The 21,318-nt window shown below is 40.8% G+C and overlaps 1 protein-coding gene across 1 annotated transcript in view; it reads left to right on the top strand.

The window, feature by feature from the left end:
* The window catches only part of LOC131840784 (spectrin alpha chain, non-erythrocytic 1), a 119,132-nt gene that overhangs the window by 9,126 nt on the left and 88,688 nt on the right, over positions 1-21,318 (top strand). Inside the window, exons 6-20 of the mRNA XM_059188983.1 lie at positions 258-373; positions 1,021-1,133; positions 1,875-2,062; positions 2,639-2,777; positions 5,285-5,371; positions 6,770-6,900; positions 8,176-8,398; positions 9,568-9,773; positions 11,390-11,478; positions 12,212-12,365; positions 12,749-12,884; positions 15,319-15,531; positions 18,281-18,427; positions 19,752-19,922; positions 20,876-21,059. Of these exons, the coding sequence (XP_059044966.1) occupies positions 258-373; positions 1,021-1,133; positions 1,875-2,062; positions 2,639-2,777; positions 5,285-5,371; positions 6,770-6,900; positions 8,176-8,398; positions 9,568-9,773; positions 11,390-11,478; positions 12,212-12,365; positions 12,749-12,884; positions 15,319-15,531; positions 18,281-18,427; positions 19,752-19,922; positions 20,876-21,059 (2,297 nt within the window). The remainder of the gene's footprint in view (positions 1-257; positions 374-1,020; positions 1,134-1,874; positions 2,063-2,638; positions 2,778-5,284; positions 5,372-6,769; positions 6,901-8,175; positions 8,399-9,567; positions 9,774-11,389; positions 11,479-12,211; positions 12,366-12,748; positions 12,885-15,318; positions 15,532-18,280; positions 18,428-19,751; positions 19,923-20,875; positions 21,060-21,318) is intronic.

Genomic DNA, 21,318 nt, shown 5'->3' with positions numbered 1-21,318 from the left:
TCGCCCTAGCTGTGTATTATATATATAAATCTTCCTCTTGAATCACTCTATCTATTAAAAAAAACCGCATCAAAATCCGTTGCGTAGTTTTAAAGATTTAAGCATACATAGGGGCAGACAGCGACTTTGTTTTGTACTATGTATAGATAATTTAAAAATATATTATGTCAATTAGCCGAAATATAATGTTAAATGTCAAGTAATGCAGAGGAAGTCGCGCCGGTGAGGTAGTATTTAAAAATGTTTTTGTTAACCAGACCAGACCTGTTCCGGTGGGCGGAAGTGCCTGCTGAGGATCACGTGGAAACCCTGAACCATGCTTTCGACGTGGCACACAAACATTTGGGCATCCCTAAACTCCTCGACGCTGAGGGTAAGTGGTACCATCCATAAATAATGTCACACGTTGAGGAAAAGGGGATTAGTAATGTGGATTGATGATCTCATTGCTGGCAATGTCAGGTTGACCATGCGGTTCCCCCTGGAAACCATCGTGATAAATTCTTGATGAATTTGTCACGATGTGCTAACTGACCTGACCTCATGCTCATCCTATCATCCTCCACTGGTGCCCCGCCAGCGTATACCGTTAGCGCAGGCGGGTGCACCATTACATTATCATCCATAAAAAAAAGTCACACGTTAGTTTGGTGACCTCAATGGTCTGCGGGGAGTGGAATTGTTAGTAATGTGGACTAATAACCCATGTTGCAATGTACCATGTCAGGTTGACCTCCACGCGGTTCCCCCTGGAAACAATAGTGATAAATTTAAGAGTATCACATGTCGGGCTATGGGGTTTATTCTACACTTCGTTGCGTAGTTTTAAAGATTTAAGCATACATAGCGACGGACAGACAGCGACAGCGACTTTGTTTTATACTATGTAACGTACTGAAGTAAGGACTATTTCATTACATATCAAAATCATTCGGTAGATTTGACATATCATAAGAGTCTGTAATAGATCTACATGAATAAAGATATTTAGAGTTTAAATTTGTAATTTCCAACTTTCAGACGTGGACACGACTCGTCCGGACGAGAAGTCTGTAATGACTTACGTAGCTAGCTACTACCACACGTTCGCAAGGATGAAGAATGAACAGAAGAGCGGCCGGAGAATCGCCAACGTGAGTCTCTTTTATATTTATAATACTAACCTACCACTCCCAGCTCCGCACGGGCACATGTACTATGCATATAAACCTTCCTCTTGAATCACTCTACTGCTAAAAACTGCATTAAAATCTGTTACGTAGTTTAATAGATATCAGCGAATGTATAGCGGAAGCGACTTCATTTTGTAGTATGTGAACTTCACAAAAATAAATAAAAAATACTTACATATGTTCAAAATCTACCCTGTATCATCGTAAGCACAGATTATTATATTAGAGTCCGTTAGTTTGTGTTCCCGCGCGTTCCCTTCCCCTCCCTTACCTAGTAACAAACGGACTGTACAGCGGCCTTGACGCGCGCGCGCATTGTGTTGTGAATTAAAATAAATTAGAACTGTGTTAACCTACTGTGAAGCTGGAAAGCTAGCGAAGATACCTTCGAGACCCTGAAGCCTAAGAAATCCGCAGAACCATAAAGGTAAATGACTGACGCTTCCCTAACATTTTGGTAGCAGAGTAGTTTCCCAAACATTTTGGTAGCAGAGCGTGGTTTGGAAACCTCTGATTACATTGGATATATACATATAACCCGGGAAATTATTGTTTGACAGTAAATTAATTAGGTTATAAAATTATTAAAGTATTTTAATATACAAATTGCTCAAAAAAACAACGGTCGATGATAGAAGGGTGGAATTTGATGGAATGATAGATTTGTCCCATTATTATCATCATCATCATCATTATTATCAGATCATCGGCCAGCTCAAGGACTGCGACGACCGTAAAACAGAGTACAGCAGGCTGGTATCAGCCCTACTGGAATGGATCCGGCTCAAGATACAGGAGCTGAACGGCAGAGAGCTGCCCAACTCGCTGGACGGCATCCAGCGGTTGTTGCTGGCGTTCAAACAGTACAGGACGGTGGAGAAACCGCCCAAGTAAGTTACCGTCATCAGTCCCGGATCTTCATTTTTTTTCAGGCATGGCAAAAACTAAAAATGCGCCTGAAATCTTTTATTAGCAAAAATCTGCTTTACGTACTAATACAATATTAATTGCTACGACGATATTGTAGGCGCTTCAAAAATTATAACCTACTAGCAAGCAATTTCGTAAGGGCCCTATATTTGAGGTTCTTCATCTATTAAAATAAGGTTATGACAGGATCAGTGGTTTAGCGGTTTAGCACGCCGCCTTACTTACGATGGTCGCGGGTTCGATTCCTCGCACGACACAAACATTTGTTTATTTTTATGTGCTTGGATCTGTAACACTGTTACCTACATAGATCTATTGTGCTCGCCCTTTTCAAAGTTCGCTACCTACACCCGTCAGGGACAAGAATTAAACGATATTCTTAGGAGCGATGAAACACTAGTTCCGGCCCTATTTTTCAGTCACGACATTTTGCATTTGGTAGTTTTAAACATTACAGGCCCTTGGTACGTGCCTAGGTAGACTATTCGTTAGTCCGCTCTTAAGTTGAATAAAAATATATTGATTTCTTTTTCCAGATACAAGGAGCGTTCAGAGATCGAAGCCCTATACTTCCATATCAACACGATGCAGAAGAGCCTCATCGGGGAAGCGTGGGCGCCGCTCGAGGGACAGCTGCCCCAGGACCTAGAGAGGGCCTGGCAGCAGCTGGAACAGGTAAACTACTATGTAATTTTTTAAGTGTTGGTAGACTGTCGTTGTGTGGGCATGTAATGCGTAAGATTTAAGATAATATTTTAAAGAAGGTGTTACATATGAATGTGGATGGTTATAAAGGCAGAGGCAGGCCGAAGAGATGGATGGACTGTGTGAAATATGATATGATAAGAAAGGGAGTGAATAACGAGATGACTGCGAACAGAGATGAATGGAAGAGAAAAACATTACGACCACAAATAAATGGGATAAAGAAGAAGCAGATGATGCTACAGGACATTTTTACTTAGGAATATTCATAATTGAGTGATGAATTCTACTTCATCATATAGTATTGTGTAGTAGGTCTGAATTTTATATGTATACTAGCTTTTGCCAGCGGCTTCGCTCACGTTAATTTATCCCCTTAGGGGTGGAATTTATCAAAATCCTTTCTTAGGGTATGCCTACGTCATAGGAACTTTATGCATGCAAAGTCTCAGCCCGATGGGTGTAAAATTGACAAATTTTCATCCCCTATTTTATACCCTTGGGGGTAGAATTAATCAAAATCCTTTCTTAGCGGATGCCTACGTCATAACATCTACCTGCATGCCAAATTTCAGCCCGATCCGTCCAGTGGTATGGGCTGTGCGTTGATAGATCACTATGTCAGTCAGCTTTGAATTATATTTAGACTAGCGACTCATGGATGCGTTACAAATCTTTGAATTTCTGAACTTGTTCTATACTATAATACGCATATATTATATATATAAACCTTCCTCTTGAATCACTCTATCTATTGTTGGAAACTGTATTAAAAATCCGTTGCGTAATTAAAAAAAGGGAAGAGACAGCGGCGAAGTATGTTTTGTAGCGCGGTGGTATCCTCATCACTGTAGCATGTATATATTATTTATTGAATAGAATAGAATAGAATAGAAAATCATTTATTCAAATAAACTTACATTGAAGCACTTTTGAATAGTCATTACATTTTTTTTTAATCTACCGCTCGTTCGGAAAGCTGTCTCATCACAAGAAGAACGAGCAAGAAACTTGCGTGTTGCTCTTTTAAATAATTTTATTATTACTTTACATTTTTAAGTTTAAGTGTGTGAATACAAACCACCAATTAGCACTAATTCAATTAAATACTCAAAAAGAAAAAATATTGAATACATAACCAACTGGTTAAACAATTAATAAGAGGAAATCAGTCATAGTGATTAGAGCAGACCAGTCCCTACAAGCAGCACCCGTTCACGAGTATGACGGATGAGCCAGCCATCACTGCGCTCGACCATATTTTAAGGAGCCCAATGACCCGGCCCACCACGCCGCCACAAGTCTGGACATTTTAGTGAGCATGACTACTCAAAACACTAGACCACGTCAAAGCTGCTCACAATTGCCATCTGATAGTTATAGTATTCACATTTTACATAAGAATGCATGCGGCAATTAATACAAAAACCGCTACGCTTTCATATTTCTAAAATCAATCAATTAAATCAAGAAAGCAATGAGAAAATAAAATTATTGTAGTATATAGGTAGTGAGTATTCCGGTAAAATGATTGTACTATTTATTAGACATTATTAAGTTTATTGGTAGTGTGCTACAGGTTTTTTAATAACGCGTACAGTCGACGCGGAGTCGGGACGTAGACTGATTTTACACGTAACTTAAATCTATGTTACTGGAGACGTAATCTAATGGAAGGATCTCAAGTGTCGACAGAAATATTACAAGTGTAGGCACAGTTTTATACTGTGTAAAGATACTAGCTAATCCAGCAAATGTACAATCACATTGTGGAATCACCAATACTATATAGAAACCTTCAAAGAGCTTATTCCTTCTTAACAGGCCGGCAACGCATTTGCAATTGCTCTCAGTTTCAAAAGAGTTAGTGATTCCACTAATAAAAGCTTACGTAACAATAACAAACTGATTTTACCTAAATGTCGTTTGGCTAAAGTTAATAACTCGTTTTATGGCAATTGCGTAAGGTTTTACAATAAAATACCAGAGTCTGTTATAAATCTGCCAGAAAAAAGATTTAAATGTCAAATAAAACAGTTCCTTTGCAAAAAAAGCTTACTATAAAATTGAAGAGTTCGTTAAACATAATGATGTTTTTATAGAAAAACTTTAAATCTATAGCACTGACAATATTATCTGATTACACTAATAATGAGTGCGTAGCGACTTCTATGTTGATTATCGCATGCCTCTTACTTGTTATACTGTAATTATTTATATAAAAAAAACATCTATTAAAAAGAGCAACACACAAGTTTCTTGCTCTCATTCTTCTTGTGATGAGTCTGCGTTCCAAATGAGTGGTAGAATCAAAATATGACTATTCAAAAGTTGCTTGTAATGAGTTTATTTGAATAAAGATTATTTCTATTTCTAATTCTACTTCTACTTCTACTTCTATTTCTATTTCTGGTGTCGCTGGAGCTCATTGGCGGTGGTAACACTAATAAAAATAACGCCCGTTTGTCTGTCCATAGGCGGAGCACGCGCGTGAGCTGGCGCTACGTACGGAACTGCTGCGGCAACAAAGGCTTGAACAACTCAACTACAAATTTAATACCAAGGTATGTATATATATATATATAACTAGTTTTTGCCCCCGGCTGCGCTCGCGTTAATTTATCTCCCTAGGGGTGGAATTTATCAAAATCTTTTCTTAGGGGATGCCTACGTCATAGTAGCTTTATGCATGCAAAGTCTCAGCCCGATCGGTTTAAAATTGACAAAGTTTCATACAAACTTTCATCCCCTATTTTATCCCCTTGGGGGTAAAATTAATCAAATTCCTTTCTTAGCAGATGCCTACGTCATAACATCTACCTGCATGCCAAATTTCAGCCCGATCCGTCCAGTGGTTTGGGCTGTGCGTTGATAGATCACTATGTCAGTCACCTTTGAGTTATATATATATAGATTATTGTAAAGTATCATCAAAGTTGTTAAGTAGTTTTTGCGTGAACGAGTAACAAACATCCATACTTACAAACTTTAGCGCTTATAATCATCATCATCATCATCATCATCATCGCAGCCCGCAAGACGTCCACTGCTGGACATAGGCCTCCCCCAAAGATCTCCACGACGATCGGTCCTGCGCTGCTCGCATCCAATGCCTTCCCGCGATCTTGACCAGATCGTCGGTCCACCTTGCTGGAGGCCTTCCCATATTAATAAGATTTTCTAATTGTCCCAGCAAACATTGTAATGCCACTTTACTATCAATATTGCTAAAATTGGGGTTGGTGGTAGAAGGGTGAAAATTTGGGTTGGCAATTTAAAAATAAAAAAAATTGGTAAAATATTTTAGGGGTGGGTCACCTTTACCTTTGATTTTATTACCATTCACACAGCGCCATCTAGTCCTAAGCTATGGGTACTAGACAACTGAAATATCAGTTTACATACATAATCTCAGGACAATTCACACAGCGCCATCTAGACCCAAGTTAAGCTAGCTAAAGCTTGTGTTATAGGTACTAGATAGCTGATACATATACATAGATTTTTTTTGTAAATACATAATATACATAGAAAACATCCAGACGGATACAAACAATCATACTCATAAATACAAATGTTTGTGTCGTGCGAGGAATTGAACCCGCGACCATTGGAAGTAAAGCGGTGTGCTAGACCGCTAGACCACCGAGGTCGTCGAGGTTTATGTGTTGATGTTTTTAGTAGCACGACTTCGTCCGCGTGGAATTTAACTTTATTTTTCTAAAGTATAAGTTACTCCATATTACATCAGCTACCTGCCAAAAAAAGTTCCGTTAAAATCGGTTCAGCCATTTCAGAGATTAACCGGAACAGACAGACAGACAAAAATTGTAAAAAATGTTATTTTGGTGTATGTACCGTATTTATATTCATATGCATGTAGTAAAAAACGGTTATTGCAATATTACAAACAGACACTCCAATTTTATATGTATAGATGACATTCTAATTGCCATTGACAGTCGGTGCTGAGGAAAGGTTACCTGAAGGAGATGGTGCTGGTGCTGTCAGACCCTCGTTACGGGTCCAACCTGGCGCAGGTGGACGCCACAGTAAAGAAGCACGAGGCTATATCTGCAGACATCCTCGCCAGGTAATGTATACCATTTTTTTTATCACCTGAATTTCATAAAGCAGAATTTTTTCGAATTTTTCAAATATTTTGGGACGGGCTGACCTATACAGCTTCACCGAACGATAAGGGGCACTGCAGATGACGCTCCATCAGGCAGGATGTATGCTTGATGGCAATCCTCGTAAAAAGTAGGAAATGTACAGCGATACTACAGTCAAAGTACCAGGACAACATGAACTACTAGGTAGTCTGAATCATAAAATGTGATGGTGAAATTACAAGGGACGATATCGTAACAAAACTTAGAACTCCGTGATAGCAAGATAGGAATATCACGGGCGTCACATGATAACGTGATGTCTGTGGTACTGTTCATGTATATAGGCGACGGTTACCATTTACCATCACGCAGGATGTTTGATGGTAAATGATAGCATCTTCGTTATACAAAGTAGGAAATGTACTGCGATACTACAGTCAAAGTACCAGGACAACATGAACTACTAGATAGTCTGAAGTAACACAATAGTGAAATTGCAGGGAACGAAAGCATCTTAGAAGTGCGGAATAGCAAAATGAATGCTATGTTTGTAACATGATAACGTGATGTAGCTGTTTATGTATATAGACGACGGTTACCACTTACCATCAGGTGGGATGTTTGATGGTAAGCTTCGTTGTATAAAGTAGAAAATATACTGTGATACTACAGTCAAAGTACCAGAATAACATGAACTACTAGATAGTCTGAAGCACAAAATGTGATGGTGAAGTTATAGGGTGTGAAGCCGTGACGAGTGTTATATGATAACGTGATGTAGCTGGTCATGTATATAGGATATCGCGACCACTTACCATCAGGCAGGATGTTTGATGGTAAATGATAGCATCTTCGTTGTACAAAGTAGGAAATGTACTCTGATACTACAGTCAAAGTACCAGGACAACATGAACTACTAGATAGTCTGAAGCATAAGATCTGATAGAGAAATTACAGAGGACGAAAAATACAATAGCAACATGTGAATACTATGTACGTAACATGATAACGTGATATAGTGCTGTTCATGTATATAGACGACGGTTACCACTTACCGTCAGGTAGGATGTTTGATGGTAAATGGTAGCATCTTCGTTGTACAAAGTAGGAAAGGTACTCCGATACTACAGTCAAAGTACCAGGACAACATGAACTACTAGATAGTCAAGTATAAAATGTGATAGAAAAATTATCAAGTACCATCATACATCATCATCATACATCATTCCAATAATAAAAAAAAACAATTCCAGGACGGAGCGCTTCGACGACCTGTCAGCGATGGCAGCGGAACTGGTCCGCGAGAACTACCACGGCGCTGAGGCTGTCTCCCGCACGGAGCAGGCGGTGCTGCAGCGCTGGCGCGAGCTGCTGGAACTGCTGGAGAGGCACCGGACCTCGCTGGCGAGGCTGGCGCATTTGATGGCGTTGTTACGAGAAGCTGATACAGTAGGGCAGACGCTTATGGAAATGAAGGTATGTAGATTGTTTAGGGGCTGTTGCAAGTATTACGTAAGCAGATTTATCACAATTATTTACCCCCCATCCCCCGTTGTCAGCAAAAGTAAGCAAAGCTCCTACCCCCTCCACCCATGCTTACGTAAACATCTCTCAATTAATGTATTGTTTTTTTAGCAAAGACAATGTGAGGGTTGCCATTCGTGTAAAAAAGTAAATACGACCGATGACGTAATCATCATACAGACTCCCCCACCCCCATGTCATCCAAAATAAGCAAAGAAAAGACCCCCCCCGCCCCCCTATAGTGCTTACGTAATACTTGAACGGCCCCTTATCAATATACAAAACTTTTTTTTTGTACTGCGCTGATGGCAAACAAGCATACGGCCCATCTTATGGTAAATGGCTACCGTAGCCTATGACGCCTGAAACACCAGGGGTGTCACGTGCGCGTTGCCGACCCGTTATATTTTATTTATTTTATTGCTTTCTTAATTTAATTATTTTAGAAATATGAAAGCATAACGGTTTTTTGTATTGATTGCCGCATGCATTCTTATGTAAAACTAGCTTTTGCCCGCGGCTTCGCTCGCATTAATTTATCCCATTAGGGGTGAAATTAATCAGAATCCTTTCTTAGTGGATGCCTACGTCATAACATCTACCTGCATGCCAAATTTCAATCCGATCCGTCCAGTGGTTTAGGCTGTGCGTTTATAGATCACTATGTCAGTCACCTTTGAGTTATATATATATAGATTAGCTGTACCCGCGACTTCGTCCGCGTGGAATTTAACTTTCATTTTCTAAAATAAAAGTAGCCTATTTTACTTCTTATTACATCAGCTACCTGCCATAAAAAGTCCGGAACAAGCAGACAGACAGACAAAGATTGTAAAAATGTTATTTTGGTGTATGCCGTATTTATATTCATATGCATGTAGTAAGAAAAGGTTATTTCAATATTACAAACATGCAATCCAAATTTATTTACATGTATAGATAAGTATTGTCTTATATTTGAGTACACGTATGAGTAGCAAATTAACATACTAACTTAAAACATCAAAACATATTGCGTTACCCTGGTTTACCTATAACAAGTAAATAAATTTACCATGGTTACCATCAGGTATACTATCAGCCCCTTAACCTCAAACCTTAACCCTAAAATGCTTTTCCAGGCGCAGTTCCAATCGGAGGAAGTGGGTCGTCACCTAGTAGACGTGGAGCGGCTGCTGCAAGCTCACGCGCTCCAGGAGCTGCAGCTCGGAGCCCTGGACGAGAGCATCCGCAGACTTGTCCGGCAGGGGGCCGCCGCCGAAGGTCCCCCTCAACCCAAGCAGCAGCTCACACAGCAACTGTCGCAACTCGAAGATGCTTACGACAGGTACCTAACACATAATCTCAGGACAATTCTCACAACGCCATCTAGTCCCAAGTTAAGCTAGCTAAAACTTGTGTTATGGGTACTAGACAACTGATACAAATACATCGATTTTTTTTGTAAATACATACATATTATATTGTAAGAAGCACTAATTATGATGAACGACTGAGGCTTTGAAGCCGGCTACCGCAAGGGAAACCCCAAGTAGCGCCCGTGACTTGTGACACGGGTGTAGGTTTATAAGGCCCTTTTAGAATGCATTAACACTCACCTTCACTACTTGCAGCTTCCCCCCAGGCCCAACTAAGACCGAGATAAACCCATTTCTAATACAATTCACTTTAGTATCCAAAACACAACCGGCACGCTCTGCGCTCGTCGACTGAATGCCGCGACTCACGCAACGAAAGAGGATTATTCAACTACCGACCTCCGTATTTATAGACCAAAGTCAGTGTAGTAGGTCGGTCTATAAATACTAGATGGCGCTATTTACAATATTCGTAATAATCCTTACATTGGGTACTTCATTAGTACTAAAAACAAACTACCTTCTTTTAATATATTTTTAAAATATCGTTTTTTTTCTACAATAATGATGTGAATTCTAACAATATATAGAAAACACCCAGGCCGATACAAACAATCATATTCATGAATACAAATGTTTGTGCCATGCGAGGAATCGAACCCGTGACCATCGGACGTAAGGCGGTGTACACTAGCCATCCGAAGGTCGAATCCCTTAATTTATTTATTTTTTGAATTCAGGTTATTAATGTTCCAAATTTTCTTAAAATAAGTATGTACTGAGAATTGGCTACCTCTAAGTGATAGGTGTTGTCCATCCCTAACAGAATGTGGCATTAAAAAATACATACAACCCTAAATTTTCACCCTTCTCCCATCAACCCCTATTTTTTAATAGCTATTTTAATTTATATGTCAAAATAATGTTTGCGGGTTCAGATGTGGATAAGTTAAACGATTTTACCATTAAACATTGTAATAAAAAAGATATCGAGCGAAATGTGGACATGTCAAGTGTTGTTTACCACAACATGGACTGTTGATGATCTCTCTGACTACGCTATAAAAGATAATAGTCGTGAAGTTATTATTATTACCGATACTACAGTGAAAGTACCAGGAGAACATGATTCGCTAGTAGTCCAGAGTCTATTCTGTTGAATTAATGTTTTTATTATTTATATTATACCAAGGGAAATGTGGATATATCAAGTGTTGGGTTCCCAACATCGACAGTTGACGATGACTCTGATTACCCCATCAAAGGTAACGGTCGTGAAGTTATCTTATTGTTACCGATACTTCAGCTAAAGTACCAGGAGAACATGACTCGCAAGTAGGTTCGAGCCCACTTAGTGTTTGTGTAGCGAAATGTGAACATGTCAAGTGTTGTTCACCACAACATGGACTGTTGATGATCCCTCTGACTACCCCATCAAAGATAATAGTCGTGAAGTTGTCTCCTATTACCGATATTACAGTGAAAGTACCAGGAGAACATGAACTCCAAGTAGTCAACAGCCTACCGCACTCTATTGGATTATTGTGTTTAACTTCTTACTAACTAAACTATATGATTGTTACAGTCTTCTGGCCGCTGCCAAGGATCGCAAAGCAAGACTAGAAGATGCTAGGAACCTCTATCAGTTCCTAGAGGATCATGACGAGGAAGAAGGTAGGGTTTCATTGATGTTTTATTTAATTATAATGGTATTAATGTATTCTTATTGTTAAGTAGCTGTTACCCGCGACTTCGTCCGCGTGGAATTTAACTTTCATTTTCTAAAATAAAAGTAGCCTAAGTTACTTCTTATTACATCAGCTACCTGCCAAAAAAGTTCCATCAAAATCCGTCCAGCCATCTCCGAGATTAGCCGGAACAAATAGACAGACAAAAAATGTAAAAAATCTTAATTTGGTGTGTTTACCGTATAAACGTAAAAAACGTAAAAAACTGTTATTTCAGTATTACAAACAGACACTCTAATTTTATTTATATGTATATATATATAGATATATATAGATATATAGATATATATAGATATATAGATATAGATAAATAGACTAGATACCAGCCCCGTCTCTCCTAAGAATATGCTTCTATTCTTGTCCCTGACGGGTCTAGGTAGAGAACTCTGAAAAATTGCGAGCACAATAGATCTATGTAGATCTCAGTGCTACAGGTCCATGCACCTGACAATAACACAAATCCACCAATAAAAAAAAATACTCACCCCGGCTTCGCACGGATATACATGTATTATACATATAAACTTTCCTCTTGAATCACTATTTATTGCTCAAAACTGCATTAAAATCCGTTGCGTAGTTTAAAAGATCTAAGCGAACATACAGCGGAATGTTCATTTTATACTATGTCAAGATGATTTATATATCTGTCCCTACAGGTTGGGTGACGGAGAAGCAGCGTATATGCCGCGCAGACGTGGCGGCCAAGGATCTGCGCGGAGTGATGGCTCTGCGTCAGAAGCATACAGCGCTGCTGCACGAGCTGAAGGCCCGCGACCACGTCTCGCAGCGGCACAGGGCCAAGGGACACAGGTACGACATCGTTATCTTGATCATCATCTGCATTATCACTATGATAACGACTATGATCATCATTATAATTATAATATGATAATTAGCACTATGTTGATGATTATGATCATCATAATTAGTACCATGTTGATGATTATGATCATCATAATTAGTACCATGTTGATGATTATGATCATCATAATTAGCACCATGTTGATGATAGTCATCATCATAATTATCACCATGTTGATATAGTCATCAGCGTCATGATCTTCATCATTACAATCACAGATACTCACATAGATTATTTAATATACAGAAAGTAAATTAATTAGATATTTAAATAAATATTGTAGTAAAGTATGTTATTTTAAAGAAATATTATAAAAAAAAATGTCTTCCAGCTTGATAGACGCAAAGCATCCGAAGAGTGCAGAGATAGAGCGCCGGCTCTCGTCCCTGAACCAGCAGTGGGAGGCTCTGAGGGAGCTAGCAGCCGCCAGGGAGAAGCAGCTGGCAGACGCTGCCGAAGCTCACCAGGTAAATTACTCCTTAGAAATTGTTCAAACAGACTGCAAAAATATTTTAACAATTTTCGGCTGAGAGGATTTTTTTTTCGGACTACTCTAATGCTGTTGGCCGCAGCTGGCCTTTACAGCGTCATCGGACAGTAGGGTCGAGTGCAGATGACACTCCAAACCAAAGGAAGGACTTATGGAGCGGAAATCTGGTCACGACTCGTGAGGTGCTTATATTGCAACCTCAATCTTTATACTTCCTATACCTTTATGTTATCCTGGTACTTTCACTGGAGTGTTGAAGATTAAAGTATACGTCCAGCCTTATGCAAAGTATACGTCCAGCCTTATGCAAAGTATACGTCCAGCCTTATGCAAAAGTATACGTCCAGCCTTATGCAAAGTGTCGTCTATATATGACGGTGCTTTTTTCGGACTACTCTAATGCTGTTGGCCGCAGCTGGCCTTTACAGCTTCACCGGACGATAGGGGACGAGTGCAGAAATCTGATCACGACTACTCGGAAGGTGTTTATGTTCTAACTTCAATCTTTATACTTCCTATACCTTTATGTTATCCTGGTACTTTCACTGGAGTGTTGCAGTTTAAAGTATACGTCCAGGCTTCTGTAAAGTGTCGTTTATATACGACGGTAGTTTTTCGAACTGTTCTAAAGCTTTTGTCTGAGGGCACCGATGGGGGTTCGAACCTCGGCTCAAGGGGGCAAGGGGGTTGTTAAAATTGGTAACTAGTGGTTCCCATTGCCAGCAATGTACTATATTAGGTCGCCCTCCAAGCGGTTCCTTCTGGAAACCTTCGTGATAAATTGTAGGTGAATCTGACTTGACCTCATGCTCATCTTATCATCCTCCACTGGTGCCCTACTACGGATATCACGTTATCATGTGACGCCTGTGATAAAACTCGATAATTTCCTATCAAATCAAACTATCTACAAGTTCATATTGTCTTGGTACTTTCATTATAATATTGATGTATGAGAATATGATTATTTTTTGCCTAGATGGTAAGTGGTGGATGGTAACCGCCGCCTAAACACTACGGACATGATAAATTCCCGGTGAATTTATCACGATGGGCTAACTGACCTGACCTCGTGCTCATCCCATCATCCTCCACTGTTGCCCCGCCAGCGTATACTGTTAGCGCTGGCGGGTGCACCATTTCATTATCATCCCCAATAAAAAAAACCACGGCTCATGCTGTTGTAATTTCGATCCCCGTTTCAATTGGACAGGGATCGATTGAACGGGAAATGTTTGACGAAATTAGACCCTAGCTCGGAGCAGAGGAAAAAAACCTCGTCACAGGCCGTCGTAATATCGATCCCCTTTTCAATTGGACGGGGGATCGATTGAAGGGGAAATGTTTGATGAAATTGGACCCTAACTCGGAGCAGAGGCAAAGAAACCTCGTCACAGGCCGTCGTAATATCGATCCCCTTTTCAATTGGACGGGGGATCGATTGAAGGGGAAATGTTTGACGAAATTAGACCCTAGCTCGGAGCAGAGGAAAAAAAACCTCGTCACAGGCCGTCGTAATATCGATCCCCTTTTCAATTGGACGGGGGATCGATTGAAAGGGAAATGTTTGACGAAATTAGACCCTAGCTCGGAGCAGAGGAAAAAAACCTCGTCACGGGCCGTCGTAATTTCGATCCCCTTTTCAATTGGACGGGGGATCGATTGAAAGGGAAATGTTTGACGAAATTAGACCCTAACTCGGAGCAGAGGAAAAAAAAACCTCGTCACAGGCCGTCGTAATATCGATCCCCTTTTCAATTGGACGGGGGATCGATTGAACGGGAAATGTTTGACGAAATTAAACCCTAGCTCGGGTACTATCAGAGGAAGGAGGAAGTCATATATCTGTTAATTGCCATTGAAACGAAAGGACTTCTTTCGTTTCAATGAAAACTAAATATATTTTCCACAGAATGTGGCCACGACTTTTGCGCATTCTGTCGCATTTTCTAGATCTTTCTTTGTGCAGGATGTTGAGCACAAAGGACAGGTCAATAGATGGGCCATAGACCGGGATAGTGAGTTCGATACGACGGGTTCGTTAATGTTATTTTATGGTACGAAAATAAAGTTAAATTCCACGCGGACGAAGTCACGGGAATAACTGTTCCCGCTGTGCTCTGTTCCGCGTGGAATTTAACTTTATTTTTCTTAAATAAAAGTAGCCTAAGTTACTCCTCATTACATCAGCTACCTGCCAATAAAAGTCCCGTCAAAATCCGTCCAGCCATTTCAGAGATTCGCCGGAACGAAAAGACAGGCAGATAAATTTTGTAAAAAATGTTATTTTGGTGTATGTACCGTATTTATATTCATATGCGTGTAGTAAAAAACGGTTATTTCAATATTACAAATGGACACTACAATTTTATTTACATATATGTATAGATTATTTTACGGTACGATTACAGTTCTACGGCGACGCCAACGAAGCGGAGTCGTGGATGAAGGAGAAGCGACCCCTGGTGGCCACCGACGACGTCGGCCGGGACGCCCCCGCCGCCGCCGCGCTGCTGGCCCGGCAGCGAGCCCTGCACGACGACATCCGCGCCTACAGCGGCGAGCTGCGGGCGCTGTCCACGCATGCGGCCCGCCTGCTGGCCGCCGGCATCCACCAGCTGCAGGTGTGTACTGTGTACTGTGTACCGTGTACTCGCACGGCAGCGAGCCCTGCACGACGACATCCGCGCCTACAGCGGCGAGCTGCGGGCGCTGTCCACGCATGCGGCCCGCCTGCTGGCCGCCGGCATCCACCAGCTGCAGGTGTGTACTGTGTACTGTGTACCGTGTACTCGCACGGCAGCGAGCCCTGCACGACGACATCCGCGCCTACAGCGGCGAGCTGCGGGCGCTGTCCACGCATGCGGCCCGCCTGCTGGCCGCCGGCATCCACCAGCTGCAGGTGTGTACTGTGTACTGTGTACCGTGTACTCGCACGGCAGCGAGCCCTGCACGACGACATCCGCGCCTACAGCGGCGAGCTGCGGGCGCTGTCCACGCATGCGGCCCGCCTGCTGGCCGCCGGCATCCACCAGCTGCAGGTGTGTACTGTGTACTGTGTACCGTGTACTCGCACGGCAGCGAGCCCTGCACGACGACATCCGCGCCTACAGCGGCGAGCTGCGGGCGCTGTCCACGCATGCGGCCCGCCTGCTGGCCGCCGGCATCCACCAGCTGCAGGTGTGTACTGTGTACTGTGTACCGTGTACTCGCACGGCAGCGAGCCCTGCACGACGACATCCGCGCCTACAGCGGCGACATTCCGAAATACAAATTAAAAATAATTTATTCATGTAAGACATTTTTGCCACTTATGAACTTCAAATTCTTTATATTAAATTAACAGACTCTGCCACGCGTTGCTGTAGCTAGCAGTTTCTTCAATACATAGTATATCCGACAAATACGATGGTCCGACACTGCCCTGCAAAACGTTTGTCGTATAACCGGGGGTCCACTGTATACATACGACTAATAACGGATTATTACTCAATGATAGAATAACCGATTCATTTGAAACGATTTTCATGTCTCAGTTTTTATGGGTGGCTTCCGTATCCTATTATTATAGGATACGGAGACACTGTGTTCCTTCAGGCCACCCACGTGTCCTGAACAACAAATCTGCAGTACATGTCTGCGACCAAGACGAAACCGTAGCGCGTTTTAATTTGACCCTAGCGACATCTAGTTGGCGAGATGAGAAACAAACTAGAGTGAAACTAACTCATTTCAATTTAACAATACAGAGACATCTAGTATCGAGATAATAGTTAGAGAGATGAGAAGTAACGAAAACAACGCGCTTTACTTGACAGTAGCGACATCTAGTCAACGAGATAAGAAACAATGAGAAACCCTAACTCATTGAAAGCACTCTAGAATCAAACTGAAATGAAACCCTTATCCGTTTCTATTATACAATAATAGAGACATCTAGTTAGAGAGATGAGAAGAAACGAAAACTTAGCGCGTTTTAATTTGACAGTAGCGACATCTAGTCAGCGAGATGTGAAACAAATTAAAGAGAAACCTTAGCTCATTTAATTTGACGGTAGCGACATCTAGTTAGCGAGACGAGAAGCATACTTCTACTTTATTACGGTTGTGAACATGTGACTAGAACTTGCCAACTACAATCTGTCGCCTTGTAAGGTTTGCTTTCGTGCAAGATGCTGGATACAAAGAGCACTACAGGAGATAGGGATACGGTTTGATATAAATTACAGCGAAATTTTAGGGCGTATCAATTTGACAGTAGCGACATCTAGTTAGCGAGATGCGAAACGAAATAAATATAATTCACTTCTAGTAATTTGAAGAATATGTGCTATTAAATTTCGAATGTCATGAGAAAGTTATGGTCACTAAAATGACCAGACAGGCGGTGCAGATGTGGGAGGTGTCACAGAACTCTGTACAATATGGTTCCCCAGTTGTATTCGTGAACTGGTGTTGCTTGTAGGGACTGATCTGCTCTGATAACTATGAATGACATATTTTATTACTACCTATTCGCCCCGGCTTCGCACGGGTCGGTATACATGTATTATTATATTATATATTAAACTGAACCTATGAATTTATGTAGTCCTAGTACTTTCACTGTGTGTAATAATTATACTGCTAGGCTAGTGTATATAATACACTAGCTACTCGCCCCAACTTCGCACGGGTGTACATGTATTATATATATAAACTATCAGATGGCAATTGTAAGTAGCTTTGACGTGGTCTAGTGTTTTGAGTAGTCATGCTCACTAAAATGTCCAGACTTGTGGCGGCGTGGTGGGCTCCCTAAAATATGGTCGAGCGCAGTGATGGCTGGCTCATCCGTCATACTCGTGAACGGGTTTAACCAGTTGGTTATATATTCAATATTTTTTCTATTTAATTGAATTAGTGCTAATTGGTGGTTTGTATTCACATACTTAAACTTAAAAATGTAAAGTAATAATAAAATTATTTAAAAGAGCAACACGCAAGTTTCTTGCTCGTTCTTCTTGTGATGAGACAGCTTTCCAAACGAGCGGTAGATTAAAAAAATGTAATGACTATTCTAAAGTGCTTCAATGTAAGTTTATTTGAATAAATGATTTTCTATTCTATTCTTCCTCTTGAATCACTCTATCTACTAAAAAAACCGCTTCAAAATCCGTTGCGTAGTTTTAAAGGTTTAAGCATACATAGGGACAGACAGACAGTGACAGCGAATTTGTTTTATACTTACTTACTTATATAATGTAATGATGCACACAAAATTTTATGCAAGGCGCACTTAAGGCCAGATGGCTTAATAAGCTTTTTAAATGGCAACATCTTTAAATAATTTTAAAATATGGTTGTAATATAATTTTTTAATGTTTTGAACAGCTACCAACGGAGGTGGATGCGACCTCGAACCTGGAAGAAGAGGAATGGGTGAACGAGTCTCGGCTGGTGCCCACCGACGTGTGGGAAGAGGAGCCGGTCGAGAGACTGGAGCACAGGACTGTCACAGAGGAGAGGAGTGTACCACAGGTAACTGTTTGAAATATAAATCAAAACATATAAGTATAATAATAATAATCTCAGGACGATTCACACAGCGCCATCTAGACCCAAGTTAAGCTAGCTAAAGCTTGTGTTATAGGTACTAGATAACTGATACATATACATAGATTTTTTTTTGAAAATATATACATATTATACATAGAAAACAGCCAGATCGATACAAACAATCATACTCATGAATACAAATGTTTGTGCCGTGCGAGGAATCGAACCCGCGACTATCGGTCGTAAAGCGGTATCCTAGACCGTTAGACCACCGAGGTCATCATAAGTATAGTATAGTAATATATGAAATTTTTTTAATATTGTAGGTCTATTACAGACTCTTATGATATGTCAAATCTACCGTCAGTTCGGAATGATTTCGAGATGAGAAGAACTGACAAGAAACTCAGCTCGTATTCTTTTCAAATAAATGTTGTACATGTTTACAATAATACAGATTCATTTTTAATTTCAATATTGAAAAAAAAAATTGCTATAGGGACAGATAATGAGACCTTAGACGATTTTTAAATATTGCATGAGATTGAGCGGATCGAATGGAGAGTGGTAGAGAGTTCCAAAGGCGAATGGCTTGGACAGTGAAAGAGTTGGAATAATATGTAGAGGAGTGAGCAGGGATCGTCAGACAAAGGCTTCTGGTGCTACGCAAAGCAGAACCGGGGGATTCAGAGTGAAATAAAAAAATAGTTTTTAGATATTCTGGAGTAGACGGATGGAAAAGAATGGTGTAAAGAAGGAAAGAAGACCTTAGGGAAACGAATTGAAATATCGATTGAAAAAGATATAAGTTTTACAGAGAATTTTTTTTTTTTATTGGATTGTTTGGGCTATTGTCAGATGTGTAGCACCTGTAGCACTGCGACCTACATAGATCTATTGTGCTCGCCCTTTTCAGAGTTCGCTTCCTAGACCCGTCAGGGACAAGAATTGAAGGATATTCTTAGGAGTGATCGTTTTTATCTCCTCGGGAAAGAGTGTAAACTTTCCAAAGGAGATATTTCGTTTATGCACGAGTGGGCTACAACCACATAGGATGTGAAGCGGCGTTACCTCTTCAGTTTGGCAGAATCTGCAGATACTTGTCGTGCAGAGGCCTAGTTTAGCCATATGCTTGTTTAATTTGCAGTGTCCTGTGAGGGCCCTAGTCATCATGCATATGTTGTTTTTACTCAATAGCAGTTGTCTATTGGAGTATTTGGTCGAGAAGGCCGATATTAGGTCTTTTGAATGTGTTAATCTTTACAGAGAAAGTCTGTGCTAAGATTCTGTCTATATATATTCACAGGTCAAAGCTCTCTACGCGTTTACGGGGCAAGGCATATCGATACAGAAAGGAGAGGTGATGTTCCTCATAAACAAAACCAACCCGGACTGGTGGTCAGTGAGGAAGGCAGACCGCACCGACGGGTTCGTGCCCGCAAACTACGTGCGCGAGATCGAACCCAGACTAGTGCCGGTATGATAATGTCTTTTTTTTTTTAATTTTTTTTATAACACAGGAGACAAACGAGCATGCGGCTCACCTGATGGTAAGTGATTACCGCCGCCCATGAGCACCCGCAATATCAGGGGAATTGCAAGTACGTTGTCGGCCTTTTAAAAAGGAATAAGCTCTTTTCTTGAAGGTTTCAATATCGTATCGGTTCGGAAATACCATTGCTGGAAGGTGATTCCACAATGTGGTTGTGCGAGGCAAAGTTTCTAGAAAACCGTACTGTGGAAGACCGCCATTCATCCAGATGATCAGGATGGTATTTCAGTTTCTTTCTTATTATTGGATTGTTTGGGCTATTGTCAGATGTGTAGCACCTGTAGCACTGCGACCTACATAGATCTATTGTGCTCGCCCTTTTTCAAAGTTCGCTACCTAGACCCGTCAGGGACAAGAATTGAAGGATATTCTTAGGAGCGATCGTTTTTATTTCCACAGGATAGAGTGTAAACTTTCCAAAGGAGATATTTCGTTTATCCATGAGTGGGCTACGACCACATAGGATGTGTAGTAGCGTTTCCTCTACAGTTTGGCAAAATCTGCAGATTTCATTACTAATATTAAAAATGTGAAAGTAACTCTGCCAGTCTGTCTGTTTGTCGCGGCAGAACCCCTGTACTACTGAACTGATTGAAATTAAATTTGGTAAATAGATAATTTAGAGTATGAGAATGAATGTAGGAAAACTAATTCTCATATCAGCTCCATACAAATTCTTACTAATATTACAAATGCGAAAGTAACTATCTGTCTGTCGCGTGAGAACGCCTAAACTACTGAACATTTTTTAAATGAAATGTGAATTTCACAGCGATGAGCACAGGCTTGAGTTTCTCATATTTTTTGCCATTTGTCACCTCTCAAGCATACGGCCAATCTGATGGTAAACCGTCACTCAATTGAACACCATTTACCAGGTGCAAGTGCGGCGTCCAGAGAAGGTCAAGACCATTCAGAGGGTGAAGAAGACAGTGCTGGTGAAGCAGGTGGTACCCGTCAAGCGGACCAAACCGACGGCGAGGCGAGCCTCCAAGGCTACCATCGCTCCACAACGCGCCGCCAGCGTCGACACCAGAATGGCTGATATACAGAAGGATTATGGTGAATATATGTTTTAATATTGAATAAATTTAAACTATACTATACAGACACTCCAATTTTATTTATATAGACTAGCAGATCCGGCCACGCGTTGCTGTGGCCGTGCACTTTGATGCAACTTGTAAGATATCCTATCTTACAAGTTGCATATATATTATTAGTTATAAGTTGCATATATATTACGACTATAAATTGAGATGTAAGCTATCCAGCTTACAAATACAAGTCGCAATATTATTTTATTCAAGAATCTCAGCCA

This window comes from Achroia grisella, unplaced genomic scaffold (genome assembly GCF_030625045.1).
Source record: "Achroia grisella isolate CSIRO2021 unplaced genomic scaffold, CSIRO_AGI_Agris_v1 utg149, whole genome shotgun sequence".
Lineage (NCBI taxonomy): Eukaryota > Metazoa > Arthropoda > Insecta > Lepidoptera > Pyralidae > Achroia > Achroia grisella.
The sequence above is the reverse complement of the archived record's forward strand: the minus strand, read 5'-3'. Positions and strand labels throughout refer to the sequence as shown.